General features: G+C 41.5%; 2 protein-coding genes across 14 annotated transcripts in view; both read right to left on the reverse strand.

Annotated features, from left to right (window-relative positions):
- The window catches only part of ABCB5 (ATP binding cassette subfamily B member 5), a 144,631-nt gene extending 136,083 nt beyond the window's left edge, over positions 1–8,548 (reverse strand). For 3 of the 4 annotated variants that reach the window (XR_004538110.1, XM_033930910.1, XM_033930908.1), the window contains exons 1-2: positions 8,429–8,548; positions 1,786–1,882 (exon numbers count right to left, since the gene is read on the reverse strand). Coding sequence is in view for 3 of the 4 variants with exons in the window: in XM_033930910.1 (XP_033786801.1) it covers positions 1,786–1,882; positions 8,429–8,474 (143 nt within the window). In the remaining variant the exon portion in view is untranslated. Of the gene's footprint in view, positions 1–1,781; positions 1,883–8,428 lie in introns of all 4 variants that reach the window. The other variant, XM_033930909.1, reaches the window with a different exon arrangement.
- Positions 8,549–17,818: 9,270 nt separating this feature from the next.
- The window catches only part of LOC117354083 (ATP-dependent translocase ABCB1-like), a 161,561-nt gene continuing 158,405 nt past the window's right edge, over positions 17,819–20,974 (reverse strand). For all 10 annotated transcript variants that reach the window (XM_033930918.1, XM_033930916.1, XM_033930912.1 and 7 more), the window contains one exon: positions 17,819–19,373. In XM_033930918.1, the coding sequence (XP_033786809.1) occupies positions 19,176–19,373 (198 nt within the window). In that variant the 3' untranslated portion in view covers positions 17,819–19,175. The remainder of the gene's footprint in view (positions 19,374–20,974) is intronic.

The raw sequence follows: 20,974 nt of genomic DNA on the forward strand, positions 1-20,974 counted from the left end.
TGCGAGCATCAGCTTGGGGGTCGTTGCTCGCGCTGGGAACATTAAACAGGTATGGGGGAAAGGAAGGGGCACGTGTGTTAGTGAGGAGGGAGGGGGGTGGAGAGGACAGGTGCTGGTGCCCCCACCAAGACGCTACCTGTGGCAGACCACCACCCATCCTCCTTATTATGCCACTAATGTGGAGTATGATCTTAGTCTTTCAAATTTACTGCTAACATTCACCATGGCTTGCATTGTGCTAAATAGAGTTTCCTTCTGGAGTTCATACGATGTAACAAGTATAGGCAACTTATCCAAGTATGCTTGGAAGTTCTATTTGATCAAGCCTGTGATGCCCAAAATGATGAGAAATATTTCTGTATCTTTCTACCACATTATCTTGATCTGAGACTGCATTTCTTGGTACTTGAGGATCTTCTCTTTCTTCACACAATTCACTTAGTAATCACTTGGGACCAACATGTCTATATGCAGTGCCGTTCTGGTGTTTTTCTCTTTTACTACTATATCCAGTTTTGTACATTCCTCTTTTTATCATTTAGGATAGGGATGTCTCATGTGATCATAACCTCTTAAGAACATATGTATAGCCTTACTAGGTCAGACCAATGGTCCATCTAGCCAAGCCAGTATCTCATCTTCATGGAGGCCAATCCAAGTCACAAATAGTAGCAGCATTCCATGCCACCAGTCCAGAGCAAGGTTTCCCCCATGTCTGTCTCAACAGCAGACTATGGACTTTTCCTCTAGGAACTTGTCCATACCTTTTTTTAATACCAGCTACATTAACCGCTCTTACCACATCCTCTTGCAACGGTATTCCAGAGCTTAACTATTCCACAGTTCTCTTAGGGTCATGATCCCAATGCTTTTCTGGTACACTGAGTTTCCAGTGAATGAGATGTGCCACTTGGTTGTGCTTTTCTGTTTAAAGTTTTTCTGCCATCAGCACAGCAGCCAGCCACAATATAAGCAACAGTTTTTCTCTCTTTCTTATAGGATCTATTGATAGCTGTTAAAGCTTGTTATAAATCATATCATCTGTAATCCGCTGTCCTGGGCTACAACTATCAATCGCTCTTAGATTTCAACTCACCTCTCCTTAACAATTCAAGAATCCAAGTTTGATCTATGAATGGATCCTGGAGTAACACCTTGTATTTCCTAATGTACTTATGCATTTGCCACTCTCAGTTTGCCCATCCTATTCCTTGAAAACTTTTTTTCGGTGCTTATGGAAATTCTTTTTGTTTCCTTCCCTTTTGGTACCCATAGATTGTCACTATTACTGCTACTTATCAGAATGTTTGTCCAAGTTTACTGGTTTGGGAGTGTGTGGCGCAGGGGTTAGAGCTACTGCCTCAGCACCCTGAGGCTGTGGGTTCAAATCCCTCGCTGCTGAACCCACAACCCCAGGGTGCTGAGGCTGTAGCTTTAACCACTGCACCACTCTTTCCCCAAATATAGTAGATCATAATGAATTAATCATGATATTTACAAAAAAGATACGTTTTTTCAACATTTTTCTGAAAGCTAGATAGGAGGTAAAAAATGATATATAAGTACCAATTTGTTTTGCCCATAGAGCCGCCCGATATGCCAACATTTTACTAAGGAATCGTTTGTAGACACAACCCTTTACTGATGGGAAATCAAAGAAGCGTACTATACGTAGATGTTTCCTGTTTACAAATTTGAAACAATCAAAAAGATAATAACTATTATCAATCCAATCACATCTATCTTTCTAGACTGTAGCTTAAGTGAGGACCCCAAGTTACCTACATGGCATCCTCAGACACATCATTTTCTAAAGAGGCTTTTTTTCTTCTTTTAGTCAGCTTAATGTCAGAGTTCTTCCCCATGTTTCCTATTTCTTCACCTGAAATATGAGGAGCAGTTGTCAGTTCACGTTCATTTTAGTCACAATTATTCTAATCACACGTTCATTTTAATCACCATGTCATAAAAAGTCACAGAATGTGCCAGAAATATCACAGTGTTCAAATTATTCAAAAAATTTCAACTTAAAACCAGTGTTGTTCATCAATGGCCCTTGTCGTTTCAATATTAAGAAAGACCGATTGATGAAATATTATTATAGTCATGGGTCTATTGTTTATATAAAATAAAAGATCATACTTAGTATTTTGAGAAATGGAGGGGGAGTGGCCTTATGGTTTGAGCAGCAGGCTGAGCAGCAAAGATACTGAGGTACAAACATAGGGGTTAATATTCAGCATATCTTAATGGGGTAGGAACTGTTTCTACCTAATTAATTCACGCTGTTTCCTGCCCAGATATTCAGTGACATTTTAGGCTCCTTTTACGAAGGTTCGCTAGCGTTTTTAGCGCACGCACAAGATTAGCGTGCACTATAGCACACGCTAGCTGAAAAACTACTGCCTGCTTAAAAGGAGGCGGTAGCGGCTAGTGCACATGGCAATTTAGCGCATGCTATTCTGCACGTTAAGGCCCTAACGCACCTTTGTAAAAGGAGCCCTTAACCAGAATGAACCACTACACTTTTCCCTCGTCATTCGCGGGGGATACGGGCAGAGCCGGACTGAAAAAACGCAATTATCTGGCTCTGATCCACCCCCACCTCCCTGCCGCTTTCCCGGCCTTACCTGGTGGTCTAGAGGGCTTTCGGGGCAGGAGCGATCTTCCAACGCTCCTGCCCCGTGCATATCGCCATGAGGAAATGGCTGTAGGGAGTTCCCGACATAGTCTCGAGAGACTACGGGAACTCACAGCAGCCATTTCCTCATGGCGATCTGCATGGGGCAGGAGCGTAGGAAGATCGCTCCTGTCCCAAAAGCCCTCTAGACTACCAGGTAAGGCCGGGAAGGCGGCAGGGAGGAAATAAATATGGGTTATTTTAAAATTAAGACTGCTATTTTTATTTTCCCCCTCCCCAGAAAAAAATCACGATTATATGAAACTGCAAATGGAGAAACCGCGAATGGGAAGGGGGAAGTGTAAATATCTGTTCTGACTTTCTCAGCATTATCCACTTAGAGCCAGGTAGGTTTGGGGGTGTAGTGTGAGCAGTGATTTTCAGTGCATTAACTGGGGAACTATCTGGATATAATTAGGTCCTTCTAACTTTATCCAGGTATTGCTGGTACTCAGATAAGAGGCAGGCAGCCTGCTAATCCCCAAATATCCAACACCAACCCAGTGCTGAGAATTCGGGTATAAGATGCCCACGGCAGTCAGCATTTTAAAATATATTAATAATTGTAGGCTACATATCACCCATTTACATTGAAAGCCCTCCAGGGACAGAAAAGTATTTACTGTACCCAATTGTAGCTCACCTTGACCTACTGAGAAAGGTATGAGCTAAATCCAATAATCATTTACCCTCAAGTTAAATGATAAAGCATATTGCCACTGTGTTTTACAGGGAAGTTCTTCCTAATTTATAAGCCATTGTCTTACTATGTAATCTTCCATTCCTTAATTAAACTGGAATAAGCACTACATCATGTTATTACTATGAGTTAATTATTAATATGAGTGAACTATGGTAGCTTTTCAGGCTTCAGACAGAATCACATGAACTCATTTAACCCCATAGACCACATAAAACTCAGGGACAGTGTCCTCAAATCCCTGGTTCCTTTTTTTCTTAGACTAGTATAATCTTACTACATACTGCAACTAATGTGTTCCCCTAGATTTTCACTGTCCAACATCTGCACATGTATTTTGTCAGAGGTTAATATTATTGATTTGTTATTACATCTGCCATAAAAGCTGAATCCACATTGACTGAAAATCAAACATCTGGCAAATCACCCTGTGTATGTCTCACTAGATGCTATGTCCCTACTTCACCTTCCACTTGACAGATCTGGTAATGGTATCTTTTAGACTATCCCTCCCTCCATCCCATACATAGCAGATTGGAAAAAAAAATTGGCACAATCTAACAAAGCTTGTGATTCCACGCTGGGTAAAGTACAACATGGAAACAAATGCAGATCATGGAGAAGACAGTGCTGCATCCTGAAAGCCAGGTGGCAGTCTTGGGAATTTTCTTATATCTATTAATGTCCCTGGTGTATATAGCGCAGCCATTAGACTAATATCGGTAGATTATGTGCACTTTGGACTTTGATGGAGAAGCCAGTCACAATGTGTAAAATTGTATTTACGTTACATCGAGAGATAAAAAGAAAATCCATGTAAATTGATGACATTTAAAGAGATCATAATTAATATTAGAATATCATTAAAAGGCATAAGCAGTCAGTATTAGAATTTAAAGTATATCTTCATTTGCAAGGGAAATCAATAAAATATATCACTAATCAAACACTGCCAGTGCATCACAGAGTTGTTTACAAATGCTTCTTTTTATCACCGAGATATCATGACACTATACTATTTTCCCCCATATCCTACAGCTCTCTATTGGGCTACCAAGGAAACTCAATCAGTTTAAGTGAGAAAGAAGAACCTGAACTGTATAAGAACATAAGAATTGCCATATTGGGACAGACTAAAGGTCCATCAAGCCCAGTATCCTGTGGCCAACTCAGGTCTCAAAAATGTTTTCCCTGAATCGGGCAACACTAGTAAGCAGGGAGTGAATAAAGTAGGCACTGACTGCAATATTACTTAACTTAACCATGCAAGAGCTATTTCTGGCCAGTTAATTCACAATGAATATTGACGCCATAAATTTTTACAAACCCCCACCTGGAATCCCTTTCTGAATTTGCCAATCATTTCTTCCAGTTCCCTCATTCCAGAGCCTCCTTTCCATTAACAGAGGCCTGATTCCATGAATTTATAACATCAGCATATTTAAATCTCTTTATCAAATCACCAGTTTCTGCCTCCCCCTCTAAGATACAACACAAAAAGTTCCTTCATAAAACTATTTAAGGAACCATCAGACTAAAGGGCCTCAGTACAATACAGCAGGTATAAACTGAAACAACAACCCAAACTTGTCAGTCATCAATCCCAGTGTTTTTCAGATTAATCCATAACTCATATTATCAGTCACAATAAAATAATAAACATAGCCTGCATCTTGTACGCTCATCTGCAGTTTCCTTTGTTTTTGTTTGTGCTGTCTCTTCTTCACTGCAGATTGTGTTGGATTTTCTTTTTTGGGCCTGTTTTGCAAAGCCCCGAAGCCCTTTAAATCTCTATGGACTTCGGGGCTGTTACCGCGCTGCAGCCACTAGCCACTTTTGTGCAGGCCTTTTGTTTTTCGTAAGTGTAATATACAGCACTTAACCAGCTATGGGTTATTACATAAAGATATAACTGACTTTTTTGCTGTTCTATTTATGTGGTTAACCTGACTGATTAAATTCTGAAAACCTGCATTCCACCCTCAGATCACCCCTCAAAATAACTGGTTTGGTGCTAACTGGTTATTTTCAGCAACACTATCTTATTAAGTGACGCTGAAATGACTGGTTAGCCCTGAACAGGCAACTTAACCATGCAGGAACCATTTCTAGCCAGTTAATTCACATTAAATATTGACCCATAAATTTTTACAAGCCCCCTCCTGGAATCCCTTTCTGAATTTGCCAGTCATTTCTTTCAGGCTTTTCTGTCTTCATCTTGGGGCTTCAGGACATCACTCATTTTGTCAGAATAATTCAGTCCATTTCATTTCCCAAGATTCTAGTTACCATGGATGTGGAATCTTTGTATTCTTACATTTCACAGCAAGCAGCTTTGGATGTTGTCAGGGTTAGCTATTACAGCCTTATCCAATCAGGAGCTGCTTTGACACGCAGCTCCTAATTGGTAAGGCCCAACTTAGTGCAGGAAGAGGCGGTTGGAGCATACAGCGAGTGATTTCCTGCACTCGCCGGTGCTCCGGCTGCTCTCTCCTGCCTCTCCCGCTGCCCTCTCCAGTCTCCCCCATGAAAAAAAACGTATTCACGGTTTTTCAAGATTCACGGGGGTTCCTGGAACGGAACCCCCGCGAATATCGGAAGAGTACTGTATACGTATAAATAAATATTCATTTCCTGGTCATGCGTGTGTTCTTAATTTCCCCAATTTAACTTCAAAGATAACTGCTAGCATTTAATCACACTGGTACATCTGGGTTTTCAAATTTATCTCTTGGGAGAAGCATAAGGGATATGGCTATTTTATTTATTTATTTTAGAATTTATAGGCCTCTTATAGCCTAAGTGGTTTACATTCATGTACTATCTGTCCTGGTGGACTCACAATCTGATTAAGGCACCTGGGGCAATGGAGTGTTGGTGACTTGCCCAGAATCACAAGTAGGGTTACCAGATTTTATAAACGAAAATCTGGACCCATTAACCTGCCCCCAGACCCTGCCTGTTCCGCCCAGCCATGCCCCATTCCGCCCGAATTCTGCCCCCAGTCCTGCCCCCCTGAACCTGTTTGCTCATCAGGATGGCATCTGTGCATGCGCAGTGTGACGCGATGACATCATGCGCATGCGTAAGATGACACCGCATTGCATCCGCGCATGCGCAGATGCCGTCCCTACGTCGCTCGTTGCTAGAAGCTTTTCAAAACCCGGACAAAGTGCTGGGTTTTGAAAAGCCGTCTGGACCCCCGGACATGTCCTCAAAGAAGGAGGACTTGTTTGGAGAAATCCGGACGTCTGATAACCCTAGTCATAAGGAGCAGTGCTGGGCTTAAACCTGCAACCTCAGAGACTGTGGTTCCTCTTCCTCCTCCTCCATCATTGTTTCCTTTTCTATTTCCAACACTGTTTCTTCTAACTGTAGTTATCGATCTTGTGGCAGTTGAAGATTTTGTATTCAGACATTGACATTATTAAATGATGTTATCCTACTTCCAAGACAATTTGGCCCTGATTCCATAAATGACTCTTAAAACATAGGCGCTGAGGAGTGTTGCGCATAGGGCGTGCCAATCATTCTAGATGCCGTTTATAGAATTCCTCCTAATGGCACCTAAATTGGACTTAGACACTGGTAGGCATCAAAATCTAGACTTCTCCTAGTTATACCAAGGTTTTCTTGGCCTAAGTCCAATTTAGGTGCCTGAAAGCAAATATTGTTTTTATGCTGTTTGCCACACTACATTTGTCTCTCCAAGCCATCCAGAATTTGGCTGCACAACTCGTATTCCAGGAGAGCCGTTATTCTCACGTTGTCCCTCTCCTAGAGTCACTTCATTGGCTTCCTATCCGTTTCTGAATATTAATTCAAACTCCTCTTACTGACCTACAAATGCATTCACTCAGCTACCCCTCACTATCTCTGTTCACTTATCTCCCCCTATGTCCCATCCTCCCCTCCCCCGTGAGGTCTACTCAGCTAGTAAGTCCTTAAGAACATAAGAATGGTCTTACTGGATCAGATCAAAGGTCCATCAAACCCAGTAGCCCATCCTCACGATGGCCAATCTCGGTCACCAGTACAGAAGACAGAGAGAACCTCTGTGTTAGCACACAAAAATTACATCTTTAATTGCTAAATTCAACGGAACATTTGGAATTTTGTTTGACACAAAATTATGTATATATAAGTGTCTTTTAATTTTTTTTAATTATGTATGTTATGCAATCCGCCTTGTATAAACTATAATAACTATAAACCAGTTTTGTGAGACATAGTGATCAAATAGGGCTATGCTTATGCTGTTTCTTGAATATCGGGCCCAGAGGCCCGTTTTTTTTTTTCTTTTTTCATTTTCACTGGACTGCTGGGGGGGGGTTCCTACTAGCTTTCTTGGTTACATAGTCAACTTATAATAAGTGTTCTGCTATAAATAGCAGTTAATGTTCTTCAGTTATAATTCAGGTGTTTCTGATATACCACTGTTGAGCTGTAGAGCAGAGAACCAAACCACAGGCCATACAGTAAGTGAGATATGGAGCTATTGTCAAGCCTTAATAAAACCACAACATCTCTTCCGTCATTTAGAAACTGTAAGTGTTGTGCTGTAGCACGGGATTGGAAATACTAAGTAATTTCTAGATAGTCTTTTTAAACAAGAAAGTAAATATTTTCTCCAGTATGAAATGGACTTTAAGTTACATTATCCTCATTTCATATTCAGATATCTCTTAGGAAAGATTGCTAATCCAATATTTAGTTGTAGATACATTAATATGTCTTCCCTCCCTGAATTATTTACATTGTGAAACTATGTCAGGATAAAACATTGATTAGTTTCTGAATTTAGTTTCTCCACTAAATTAATAAGTATAATACAAATGCCCATTTATGTAAGTGTGTAGCCTGTTTCAGAACTATCCTGATCAAACAGGCCAGTATCTGATGACCACTAACGTTCTCAAAATTCCATTTCTACCTGGCATTATAAGTTATTGCTGAGTAGCCGGTATCTGTTAAAAACCATAATATAGCTTAACATAAAATTCCCACTTAAATAAAGCAGAGTAACTTTCTTGAAATAGGATACTCACTTGATGTAGAATGGGCTGAATGGAATGCTTCTTTCTTCTGCAGCATGCTGCCTGGGCACCAAAGAGACAGAACTAGGCTCAACTCCGTTAAATATAGGCTGTGGGGCTATGCTACGTAATGCTCCGATGAGTCACTGCTTTCTGCTTGCCAAGTGCAATCAGAGAAAGGTTTAGCAATCATTATATTGCAGTGCACTTCAGACTTCATCGTTGGTTGTTCACAGAGACGAGAGATTCACCCCTGTAAAAAGTATGATGGCATTTCCTTGCAATCGAAGCTCAAACAGTAATGAAAAAAAAAAGTATCCAAATTTATTCTATACTGTACTTGATATGCCGTCTATCAACTTGTACCTAGACGGTTTACAATGTTAAAAAAAATTTAAAAGAAGGTAAAAAATAAAATAAATGTTCAATAGATAAGACATACATTCAGAAACATGAGGATCAAGGGTTAGGCAAGAATAAAATACATTGAGATAAAAAAGGGTGGTAAAAGGGCAAGGGGGGGATGACACTTCTTGAAAGTGGTTGGTATTCATTACTGTGAGTGGAGAGTGTAGGTTAGATGAATCTCCTATTCTCATGTTAAGAATTGTGTCCCTAAATAAGAAAGTTTTTAGTTTGGCCTTAAATTTGTCCAATGATTCTTCCAAGCACTACACAGAGCCCAGCAATGGCCAATAAGGCTATTCTAATGTTCTTATGTTTAGACATTCAGAGGAAGTTTGATGTCAGTGAGATCCCTGTGCAGTATGCAATCGAAGTGAGTAACAGATTCAACCTGCTCAGGCAAGAAGGAAGGGGCCCAGATGAATTGTGAGCAGAGATCAAAGGAATCATCACTGAAACTGATCAAAAGCATGTGCCATACATGAAGCCAGTATGTGATAGGAACTGGTTAACTGCAACCACCCTCCAAATTGCTAACAAGAGAACATAATAATATTACCGGGTTAGAATAATGGTCCATCTAGCCCAGTAGCCCTCCCTCACAGTGGCCAATCCAGATCACTAGTACCTGCCAAAAACCCAAAGAGTAGCAACATTCCATGCTACCAATCCAGGGCAAGCAGTGGCCTCCCCCATGTCTGTCTCAATAACAGACTATGGACTTCTCTTCCAGGAAATTGTCTAAACCTTTCTTAAAACCAGTTATGTTATCCACTCTTACCACAAGCTCTTGCAATGCGCTCCAGAGCTTAACTATTCTTTGAGTGAAAAAATATTTCAGTTTCAGTTTGTTAGTTGGGTTATGTTTTGTTATGTTATTTCTTTACTTTCTGTACTTGAAGCTATATCACTGACCGATCATATATGCAATCTGCTGGGTTATCTCATAGCTATGTGGTCACTGTCTGTTATATTCTGTAACAAAAATATTAATAAAAATGATTGAACTGAAAAAAAAAGTATTTCATTGCAACTTCGAGTGTCCCCCTAGTCTTCAATTTTTGTCAGAGTAAAAAATCGATCCACTTGTACCTGTTCTACACCACTCAGGATTTTGTAGACTTCAATCATATCTCCCCTCAGCCATCTCTTTTTCAAGCTAAAGAGCCCTAACCTTTCTAGTCTTTTCTCATACAAGGGAGTTCCATTCCCTTTATCATCTTGGTCGCTCTTCTTTGAACCTTTTCTAATTCAATTATCTTTCTTGCGATAAGGCAATCAGAAATGAATGCAATACTCCAGGTGAGGTCGCACCATAACATTCTTAATCTTGTTAACCCTCCCTTTTTAATAATTCCTAGCATCTTGTTTGCTTTTTTGGCCACCGCTGCACATTGGGCAGAAGGTTTCATTTTATTGTCTACAATGACACCCAGATCTTTTTCTTGGGCACTAATCCCCAAGTTGGATTCTAGTATCTGGTAACTATTATTTGGTTTATTCTTCCCAATGTGTATCACTTGGCATTTGCCCACATTAAATTGCATCTGTCACTTGGATGCCCAGTCTTCCAATTTCCTAAGGCCTCTGTCCAATTGGTACTGCTTAGGCCCCTCCCAGTGTATCCCAGAATGCACTGGGATCCTTAAGTCTCCGGTTGACCCAGGTGCCTAAAGCCCCTACTATGGGCAGGGCCTTAGGCACCTGGGCCAATCAGGGCATTAGGCCCCTCCCTGGGGAAGGCCTGCCATTTTCCAGTGGTGGTCCTGCAGGCCAGTGGGTGTATGCCTACCTCCAGCTGGACCTTCTATTTACAAAGTAGTGGGGGAATTAGGGGGGGGATCATCAGGTGGGTGAGGGTGGAGGGGTAGTCAGCGGGTAGAGGGGGTGGGCATCCTTCCTGCCTATCGTGGTTGGGTGAGGAGTGTTTGGAGAGGGTTCCAGCAGGAGGAATTGGGCACTCCTATTGTTGGGGGTTGCTTGGGGGGGTGGCAGGAGGGAGTGGGCACTCTTCCTACTGCCCGACCACAGGGGAGGGGGGATTCAGGAGTTCCCTGCCATTGCAGTTGCTACTGAGCTGATCATGGCAGGGAGATTCTCTTGCCATGATCAGCTCAGTGGCAATGCAATGCTCTAACTGGCACCTTCGACACAGATGCTGGTTAGAGAATTAGGGTGATTAGGCTACACTGTAGGCATCTGTCATAGGTCAGGGAGGCACCTAGGGATGTTTAAACTCATTCAAGGCTGGGCATGAGTGTGGTTTCACCCAGAAATGGCCTTAGGAGAGCTTAAGCAGCCCTAGGCGTCTGTATAGGACGCCCATGTGCAATTCTTAAAAGCCCATAGAATCAGGCCCATATTGTATACAATGTACCAATTATAAATTATTGTCCCTTAATAAAGGATTATCCCAGGGAAAAGCAGTACCATTTTGTTATATGTATATAGGAAAGAAACCAGAAATGTGAAGTGAGGCTTTCACCCTTGTATATTGTTATGTGGAAGCTAAGGAGGGTCTAACCAAATGGGATTATGGCAATGTATGGTTTGTGGTAAAATATGTGAATAAATCCTAGACGGTTGGGTGTCATAAAGTTGAACACACATGTTGTTTCACACCTTTCAAATCAATTCATAACTCATTTCATAGTATTTGGAAGATTTCATATTTTTATTTAAATATAAAAATGTTTACATATGAGATACTTATTTTTGACACGCACAGCATGAAACGTGTATAAAAAATTTTGAGAAAGTTATATTAATAGAATTGTTAAAGTAAAATAGTAGTTAGTGCACTATAAGGGCAGTCAATGTAGATGCTAAAATTAGTAGTGGAGGAGTGGCCTAGTGGTTAGGGCTAGAGCCTGAGCATCCCGAAGTTGCAGGTGCAAGTCCAGCGCTACTCCTTGTGACCCCGGGCAAGTCATTTAACACTTCATTTGCTCCAACTACATTAGATTGTGAGCCCACTGGGACAGACAGGGCGAAATACTTGACTGCCTGAATGTAAACCACTTAGGCTATAAGCAGTATGTACATACAATACTAAAAATGAATAAAATAATAAATACCACATTAGATTTTCAAAACAGCCTTTTTAAGAGGCAGTGCACGGCTGTCTCAGAGTCCATACCCCTAAGGAAACAGAAGCCATGATCAGTACCCGTGGTTGCTGATCAAGTTCAAATAACAGTCTCGATATTTAAATGCAAGCATACGCTCTTATTTTATAAGAATGCTACAAGTCGCAGAATTGTTTAGGATGTGCCTTCCTTTAATGATAAGCACAGCTTATAACAGAAGAGAACAAAGCCGACTACACCTTGGGATGGTTGGATTTCTCACATGAGGCAATGCTGGGGACATTTTTTTCAGGCAGGTGTTCACAGGTAAACAACTTTTGAAATTTGCCCACCCTTTCTGTGGGTAGAAATTTGCGCACATACTTTATCCCATACAAAAATAACAGACAGATTCAGAGGATAGGTTTGTGCACATAAGGGGAAGTTCTCTAAATTGCCACATCAGTCTAGACACCTCAATACCATACACTTAGTACCAATTCTATAACAGCATCTTGGGGCTTCCAAATTACAAGAGTACACCCCCAATCGCCTCCTCTGCTTAGCCACAGAAAAACGACTGTGCATCCCACAAGGAAAATCTCTCCAGATGGAAATGGCCTGGAAACGCTCATACAGTCGTTTCATCCCTCAGCTCTGTAACCAGTTGCCTGATCATATAAGATCTCAGAATTCACTGACATTCCGAAGAGCAATGAAAACCCTCTTTTTCAGCTAAACAGACTCCGACAGACTGCCTCTCCCTTTCTCTTCCCTCCTCTGAGCCCCTTAGTCTCTGTGAATTTTCAACACTTTTTCCCCTATGTACCCACTACCCTTTGACCAGTCATGATCCTCATTCTCTGTAAAATGTCTGCATTGTGAATGTTCTTATGTAACCCTTTCTGAGCTTCAGGGAGGACGGGCTAGAAATTGAAGTAAATAAATACATAAATTCTATTATAGAACATTAGTGTAAGGTGGGAATTGATGCACCCATCTGTAGGCATGCCCTATTATGCCATGTAAATAGCAAGAGTAAGTTGGCATGGCTAAGTGAAGCAAGTTCTTTAACTATGCACATAACTGAGAGACATGCCCATATCCTGACCATGCTCCACACACATGCAACCTTACAGTAAAGGCACTATGGGGCTCATAATTGAAACAGAAATGTCTAAAAACCTGCCAAAAGTCAGTACTTGGATGATCTAGAAGACAGGTCGTCCAAGTGCCAATAATCAAAATGGCTTTTTAGACATATCTAGGCTGATTTTAGGCCTCTGAATGCCACTATGTGCCCAGAGCTGAAAGGGGCATTTTGGGAGGAGTGGTGAGAGAGGGACATGGGCCAACCTAGATTTAGTCATACTGCAGGCTGCCTGGATGGAACTTATACGTTGTGACTTAAGCGATCTAAAACCAGGTCTACATGCCCAGAAGGTATCCAAAGTGCCCAGATAACCACTGCCGACACAAAGCACAGACCCCACCACCACACACACACATTCCCCCCCGTGATCATTGACCCTCCTCATACCACCATAAAAATCAGAATAAAAACGTATATACCTGTCTCTGGAACATCAAGAGCTGCATAGAGGCCTCTTAAGTAGCCTAGGGGGTGGGCTAGTGAACCATACAGAGGAGGACCCAGGCCCATAAGCCACTCTTACCACTACATTCATAGTGTAAAATATGAGCCCACCAAAACCCTACTGTACTGCCAATACAGGTGAAACCTGCAGCCATAAGGGCAATGGGGGTTGTAGACAGGAGGGGATAGTGGGTTTTAGGGGGCTCAACATTACTTATATGGGAGTTCTGGTGAGATGTTTATATGGCACCTTTTTTGTTAAGTTCACAGCAATGCCCTGTAAGGTGCCCCACTGTTCTGTTGCCATGTCTGGGTGGCCAGTCCATCACATTGTTGGCCCATCCCATGTCTGGGCATTTGGGATTTGGATGAGTATGTGGTATAAAGATAGATGTAGTGGTGGTCTGGATGATTAAACGCCTGGACGTAGAGATGGCCGATTTTTTGAAAAAAGTATACTCTGGACGTATTTTTCAAGAATGGTCATTTGTGCCCTGCCAATTTACGACATAGTTTTTGATTATGCCCCTCCAAGGCACTTAAGGCTCCTTTTATCAAGGTGCGCTAGCGGGGTTAGTGCATCGGACATTTAATCACACACTAACCCCCTTGGCAAGCCAAAAAACTAGCAATCAATGGAGGCATTAACGACTAGCGTGGCAGGCGGTTTAACATGCGGTATTCCATGCATTAAACCCCTACCGCGCCTTGATAAAAGGACCCCTTAGTCTTCACCAAATAACACAAAGACAAATTTTCCCCATCCCGATGGGATCTCTCTATTCCCATCCTATCTCTGCGAGCTCTGTCCCTGTCTCATTCCTGCAAGCTCTGTCCTCATCTGCACAAGCCTCGAATACTTTAAAATCAAGGCTCGTGCAGATAAGGCAGAACTTGCAGGGATGGTACGGGGATAATAATAATAAATTTATATACCGTAGGGCTGTAAAGTTCCATGTGGTTTACAAAAAATTAAAAAGATTACAATTAAGAGACATAATTAGATAACCAAATAATTAGAAAAAAATACTATAATGATCTAGGTAGTTCATTACAATATCCATACCAATTAGTTAAATGTTCAGGAACAAATATGTGTTTATTTCATGATACTTAAAGAAGTTCAACATTCTACACGACTCTCAATCAGGATTTCACACAAACTACAGCACGGAAACAGTCCTAGCCTCACTGACAGACTACCTCCTTCATATATTCTCCCTGGGAAAAAGCGCACTAGTACTTCAGTTTGACTTGAGCAGTGCCTTTGACCTTGTCGACTATGACATTCTGCTCAGATGCCTCGACTCTATTGGCATCTCTGGACTGGTCCTAACCTGGTTTATAGGCTTCTTAAAAAACCGCTCTTACCAGGTCCACAGCGAAGGAGCCTTTTCCCATTCCTGGTGTAAATCCTGTGGAGTCCCACAGGGCTCCCCTTCTCTATTCAATGTCTACATGGCACCACTGGGACATATGTTATCTGATTTAAAATTGAAATTGTACATATATGCAGATGACATTACAATCATCATTCCCATAACCTCACTGATACAAGAGACAGAACAATTCACCTCATCTATCCTTACTAGGGTAGAACAATGGACTACTCAATTAAAACTAAAACTGAACCCAGAAGAAACCAAGATTTTCCTGGCAAGTCCCAACCACAAACTAACAAACACCTCCTTGAAATTAAACAGGTTAACTTACCCAATCAACCCTACCATCAAAATCCATGGAGTCATCCTAGACCGATGCCTGTCTTTTGAAGACCATACTAACACCCAAGTTAAAAAATGCTTGGGCACCCTCTGGAAACTTCGTACCATCAAACACTATTTTGACTTCCTCTCTTTTCTTTTGTTGGTTCAATCCCTAATCCTAAGCACCTTAGATTATTGCAATATCTTATACTTGGGTTCCTTCAAGAAAATCACCAAACGACTGAGAATCGTTCAGAATACAGCCGTCCGTCTCATCTATGGTCTCAATAAATCCGATAATGTAAGCCCATACTACAGAAAACTACACTGGCTGCCAATGGAGGCAAGGGTCATCTTCAAGTTTGTTTGTCTTTGCTTCAAAACCATAACCTGTTTATGCCCTATCTACCTCTCGCATTACTTTGAATTTCCAGGCACCACTTGCACACGTAATGCCTATCTATTCGCCTTCCCCTCCCCGAAAGGCTGTATCTACAAGAGATTCCTTGATAGAACACTGTCATTTCAAGCAGGCACATGGAATAAATGTCTAACCACCCTCATTTCTAACTCACCTTCCTACCAATCCTTCAGGAAATCAATTAAAACCTATCTCTTTGACAAATTCCTCCAATTCCTTCCTGCCTTGTAACTTCCCTGAAACACTTCCGGACAGACCTAGCTACTCCCCGCTTATCAATGTAACTAGAAATTTTCTCTGTAACATTACTGTGTACAGTCTCTTCCTCTGTACTGCTCTGAACTGCTTGTGATATTGTGGTATACAAAAATAAAGTTATTATTATTATTAAATGTCTCCTAAACCCTGAAAGTAGAAGCAGGGAAAATGTCCATTCTAAAAAAAAACCCCACCATCCAAAAGGAGATTTTTTTTATAATGGCCTGCCTCTATATTCAGCTGTTTAAACGCCTAGACCACCACAACGTCTACACTTACCACATATAATCAATGAAAAAAAAAGACTAAGTCCCAAATGCCCAACACAAGAGCTTTTAGGCGAAGGAGGAGCCAGTCATTCGCCTAAAAGCTGGATTCTGTAACTGGTATCTGCCAAAAAGAACACTGGTCACAGAATCCCCCCCCCAAGCAATGATCGCGGCAGGAGAGATGGCTCAACTCCCCTTCCGCGATCCACCCCCTCCCCAACACGGGCAGGAGGGAACCCAAGCCCTCATGCCTGAAGAACTGCCACCCTCCCTGACATGATCGGGGCAGGAGGGAGCCCAAGCCCTCCTGCCCTGGTGAAACTCCCTACCCCCCACCCCCTCTAAGATACAGGGAGGGATCCCAGGCCCTCCTGCCTTCATCGTACCCCCCACGATCACCCCCCAACCCCCACTCAGCCCCCCTGAACTCCACGAAGCCCCCCACCCAGCGAAGCCCCTCCCCCAGTATCTTAAGAAAATTGGCCGGACAGACGGGTCCCAAGCCCATCCGTCCAGCAGGCCTGCCATCCTCACCTCACCCAAGCCCCGCCCTGAGACACCTAGGCCAACCGGCATAGACCTAGTTGCCTTAGGCCCCTCCTGTGGGTGGGGCCTTAGGCACATGGGCTGGATTGGTTATACCTGCTGTACGACTATGTCTAGGTCGGCCCACCTCCTGCCCTTTCCCCTCCTCTAAAAATGCCTTTTTTTGCTCTCTCCGTTTAGAGGCAGGGGAAAGGCCTAAGCTGGTTTTAGGTACATCTAAAAACCAGCTTTGGGTATGGGTACTTGGACGATCAGGCTTTTTGATCGTCCAAGTACCCATTTAGGCCACTTTGTAGACTTTTTTTTATTATGATTATTATGAGCCCCATAGTCTTTAAAATATGGAAGCCCGAGCGGACAAAAAAGTAGTAGTAGTATTATCAGATCTATTGAAAAAAATTAGTGCATCACCTTCTACCAGCCATTGTAGTTTGTGCAATATAAGGGTAAACTTATAACAGGACACTTAGGCCAGGAAGTCACAAAGATGCATATATTGTACCTGGAGTATTTTTTATAGATAACTTTTACATTTATGAACCTTTTAAAATAGCCTATTCCCAAACTCCTGTACTAAGTTAGACTTTTTCCCAAGCATATATACATTTGTGTGTGTATGTGCTGGTAGAATTTGCAAATTTCATATAAATTAAGGACTGGATTCTCTAAGCGGTGCCATTAACAGCGGTCACTTAGAAAAGCAGTGCCAATCACACGATGACTACAGAATCACAGCCACATCAAAAGTAGGCACCAGAAATGTAGACTAGAGAATGACATGGGGGACAATTTTGTCCCTGTTCCCGCAGGAACTCAATTTTCCCATCCCCATGAGTTTTCTCACTGTCGCTGTCCCTGCCCCATTCCTGTAAGTTTTGCCTTAACCACACAAGCCTCGAATACTTATGATTTTTTAAAGTGTTTTGAGGCTTGTGCAGATGAGGACAGAGCTTGCAGGAATGAGACAGGGACAGAGCTTGCAGGGATAGGATTGGAATAGAGAGATCCCATCGGGATGGGGAAAATGTGTCTTTGTGTTATTTGTAATCTTCTGTGTGTTCCTAGTCTTTTTTGGATCCCAGGTATCAGGCCTCAGAGGCAGTAGGAAGTAAAATGAGACAAAAGCCAGGTGTGGTTTGGAAAAGGGTATATTATATAGAAAAAGGTTTATTACAAAATATAGAGCATTACTTGGTTACAAAGCAGCAACAGTGTGTGTATGTCTTAAGGAAAACTGTGGCTGTTCTCTGGAGAGACAGAGAGAGAAAGAGAGACAGAGAGAGAAAGAAAGAGAGACAGAGAGAAAGACAGGGGATTGAAGCCTATCTTTTCTAGACTTGAATTCTCTGTTCTAGTATTTGCCAGTACCTTTCTATGTCACAATTTTGTTATTTTTTTGTTTTTTATTTAATGGCCCTCCACTGACAATAAGGTGTGACTTTTGAAGACCTGGTAGATGGAGCCAGGCTGTTTGGGTTCCTTTATTATATTCAAAGCACCTATCTTTACCATATCTTTTGAAAGTCCATGGCTTGAAGGATATTCCCAAGCACTGGGCTTAAGACATGTAGATAGACTGAATGGCCCCAATCTGAAGACATCACCCAAGGGTCAGATTGTTTAATATCCCAGGAGCCTTTGCTGACCCTCTGGATATGTCAGCACAATGTAATGCTGAATGTTAATGTTTACAGTATTCTATAATGACATCTGGGCACTCACAATTTATTCCACATCAAATAAAAAGTTGGTATTTTATAAACACAATCACTTATACCAGTGTTTCTCAACTCAGTCCTAGAGTAGCCCCTTGACAGTCAGGTATTCAGGATATCCACAATGAATATGCATGAAAGAAATTAGCATATAATGGAGGTAGTGTATGCAAATCAAGTTTATACATATTCATTGTGGATATCCTGAAAACCTGACTGGCAAGGGGCTACCCCAGGACCGAGTTGAGAAATACTGACTTATGCCACATAAAGGCATGTGTAAATGTTAGCATTCAAGCACACATCTTACATTGTTCTATATGTTTTGTGCATAAGTTAGTGGCTCTTCCATGGTCTGCCCATATTCTAGCTCCATGCAAGCCTCTTGCAATTACGCTATAAAGCACTTAGGCACTGTTCTCTGAGGTAGCACCTAAGTACATTTACACAACTTCCATTTTCCCCTATTTGACACACAAGTTATATTTTAATGACAAAAATTACACGCCAATTAGGTTTTAAAATGTCTATGATGAAGCTGTTCACAATTTTTTTTGACAACTGTTTTGACCAATGAGAGTTCTGGATTTATAAACGTACAGCTTTGAACACTAGGGTAAGTAGAAATGTTAACTATACAGTCATAACTTATATTTACATATGTACACATAGCCCAAAGTTTGTTAGTACACAAAAAAAAAAAAATCAAAAATCCTTCATTTCTATGCACATCTCTTCTTCCATACTATAAAATGGAACACACAATGTCAATGACTAATGCGAAACTTGTGCATTTACAAGAGCATAATATGCCCCTTGTCTAGCAAGAAGTTGATTGTGAGTCCCTTGTTCCACCACTCTTCCATTCTGAATCACTGCTATTATGTCCGCATTCTGTACAGTTGACAAACGATGTGCAATAACGATACAGGTTCGACCTTGTCTGGCATTGTCCAGAGCCTGCTGGACTATCTGCATTTGAAAAAATAAGACGGACATCATTCTTCCATTACTACTTTAACATAGTGAGATACGAGGTTTAAAACAGTAGTTACTATATGATGTGTGTATTTCCTGAAGTATTGCACCAATGAAAGTGCATTATAAGAACAAAGTTTTTATTCATATTTTCAATGCAGTGCCATGCATTAAAAAAATAAAATAAAATAAAAATCCTGTGCTTTTATATGAATACTACCACACACAAATGTTACCAGAATGGGTGGAGGAGAGTTCCAAACTGGTGCCTACTATATACATTGAGGGACATTTCTGAAGAACGCCCAAGTCAGAATTGGGACATCCTGCTCATAATAGCTAAAAAAAAAAAAAAAAAAGTCCATCTCATAGCAATTTTTGAACTGGAAAGACATCCAGATTTCCTGTTCAAAAATACATGAGAAGGGCATCCTTACACTGAAGATATCCATTCTGAACAACGATTTTCCAAACTGAAAAGGTTAAATTATAAACGGGGGAAAACAAGGCATAGAGCTGTTTGTTCTAGAGTGGCCGAATGGTTAGGGCTGCAGCCTCAGCACTCCAAGGTTGTAGGTTCAATCCCAGCACTGCTTCTTGTGACCCTGGGCAAGTCACTTACTCCCATCACCTCAGGTATGTTAGTCAGATTGTGAGCACACTAGGACAGTACCTGAATGTAAACCACTTAGGCTATTAGTGGTCTATAAATGCTAAAAAAAAAAATAATTAATGTCTGTGTGGCCATTTTAATAAGAACGCTGTCAGACAGAGGAGTAGCCCAGTGTTTAGTGTAGTGGACTGTAAACCAAATGACACAGGCAGAAACAGAAATATACTTACTGTACCTGAAAAGACACCACTTCAATAGCCTTTAGGCTTGAAGATGTCTTATATCTTTAGGTACAGTAAGTATTTTTATATTCCTGGAGGGATCCCCGAAAAACAAAAAAATTAGAGTTACAGGGAGATTTGAACCCAAGTCCCTTGGTTTACAAGTCCATTTCACTAACCACTAGGCTATTTCTCTAATGTGCTTGAAATTCTGATAGTAACCACTGGGAGATTAAAAAGGGGTCATGCCTTAATCCCTCCAGTGGTCAGCATCCTTTTTAGACATGGATGATTTTTATTTGATTTTTTTTTTTTTTAAATCCTGTCCTCCCAAAGGAGCTCAGAATGAGTTATAAATCAGGTACTCAAGAATTTTCCCTCTCTGTCCCAGCAGGCTCACAGTCTATCTAATGTACCTGGGGCAGTGGAGGATTAAGTGACTTGCCCAGGAACAACGTGGAGTTTGAACCCACCACCTCAGGGTATTGAGGCTGTAGCTCTAACCACTATGCCACTATCCTCCTCCTACCCATTCAAAAGTCCCTATTGGCCATCCTACTTTTGGGCCCTCCCTGGTCCTATCCAAAACACACCCACAATATACTCCCTTGCTATTTGGACAAACTACAGAGGCACGATTCACATCAGACAGATTCCGGAAATGTAGGCCAGGAAAACCCTGGCCTACATTCAAGGCGCCTACCTTTGCTGGAGGCGCAATTCTGTACTTGGCGCCATTGCATGATTGACATACAATTGGC

Source organism: Geotrypetes seraphini, chromosome 2, assembly GCF_902459505.1.
Source record: "Geotrypetes seraphini chromosome 2, aGeoSer1.1, whole genome shotgun sequence".
Taxonomy (NCBI): Eukaryota; Metazoa; Chordata; class Amphibia; order Gymnophiona; family Dermophiidae; genus Geotrypetes; species Geotrypetes seraphini.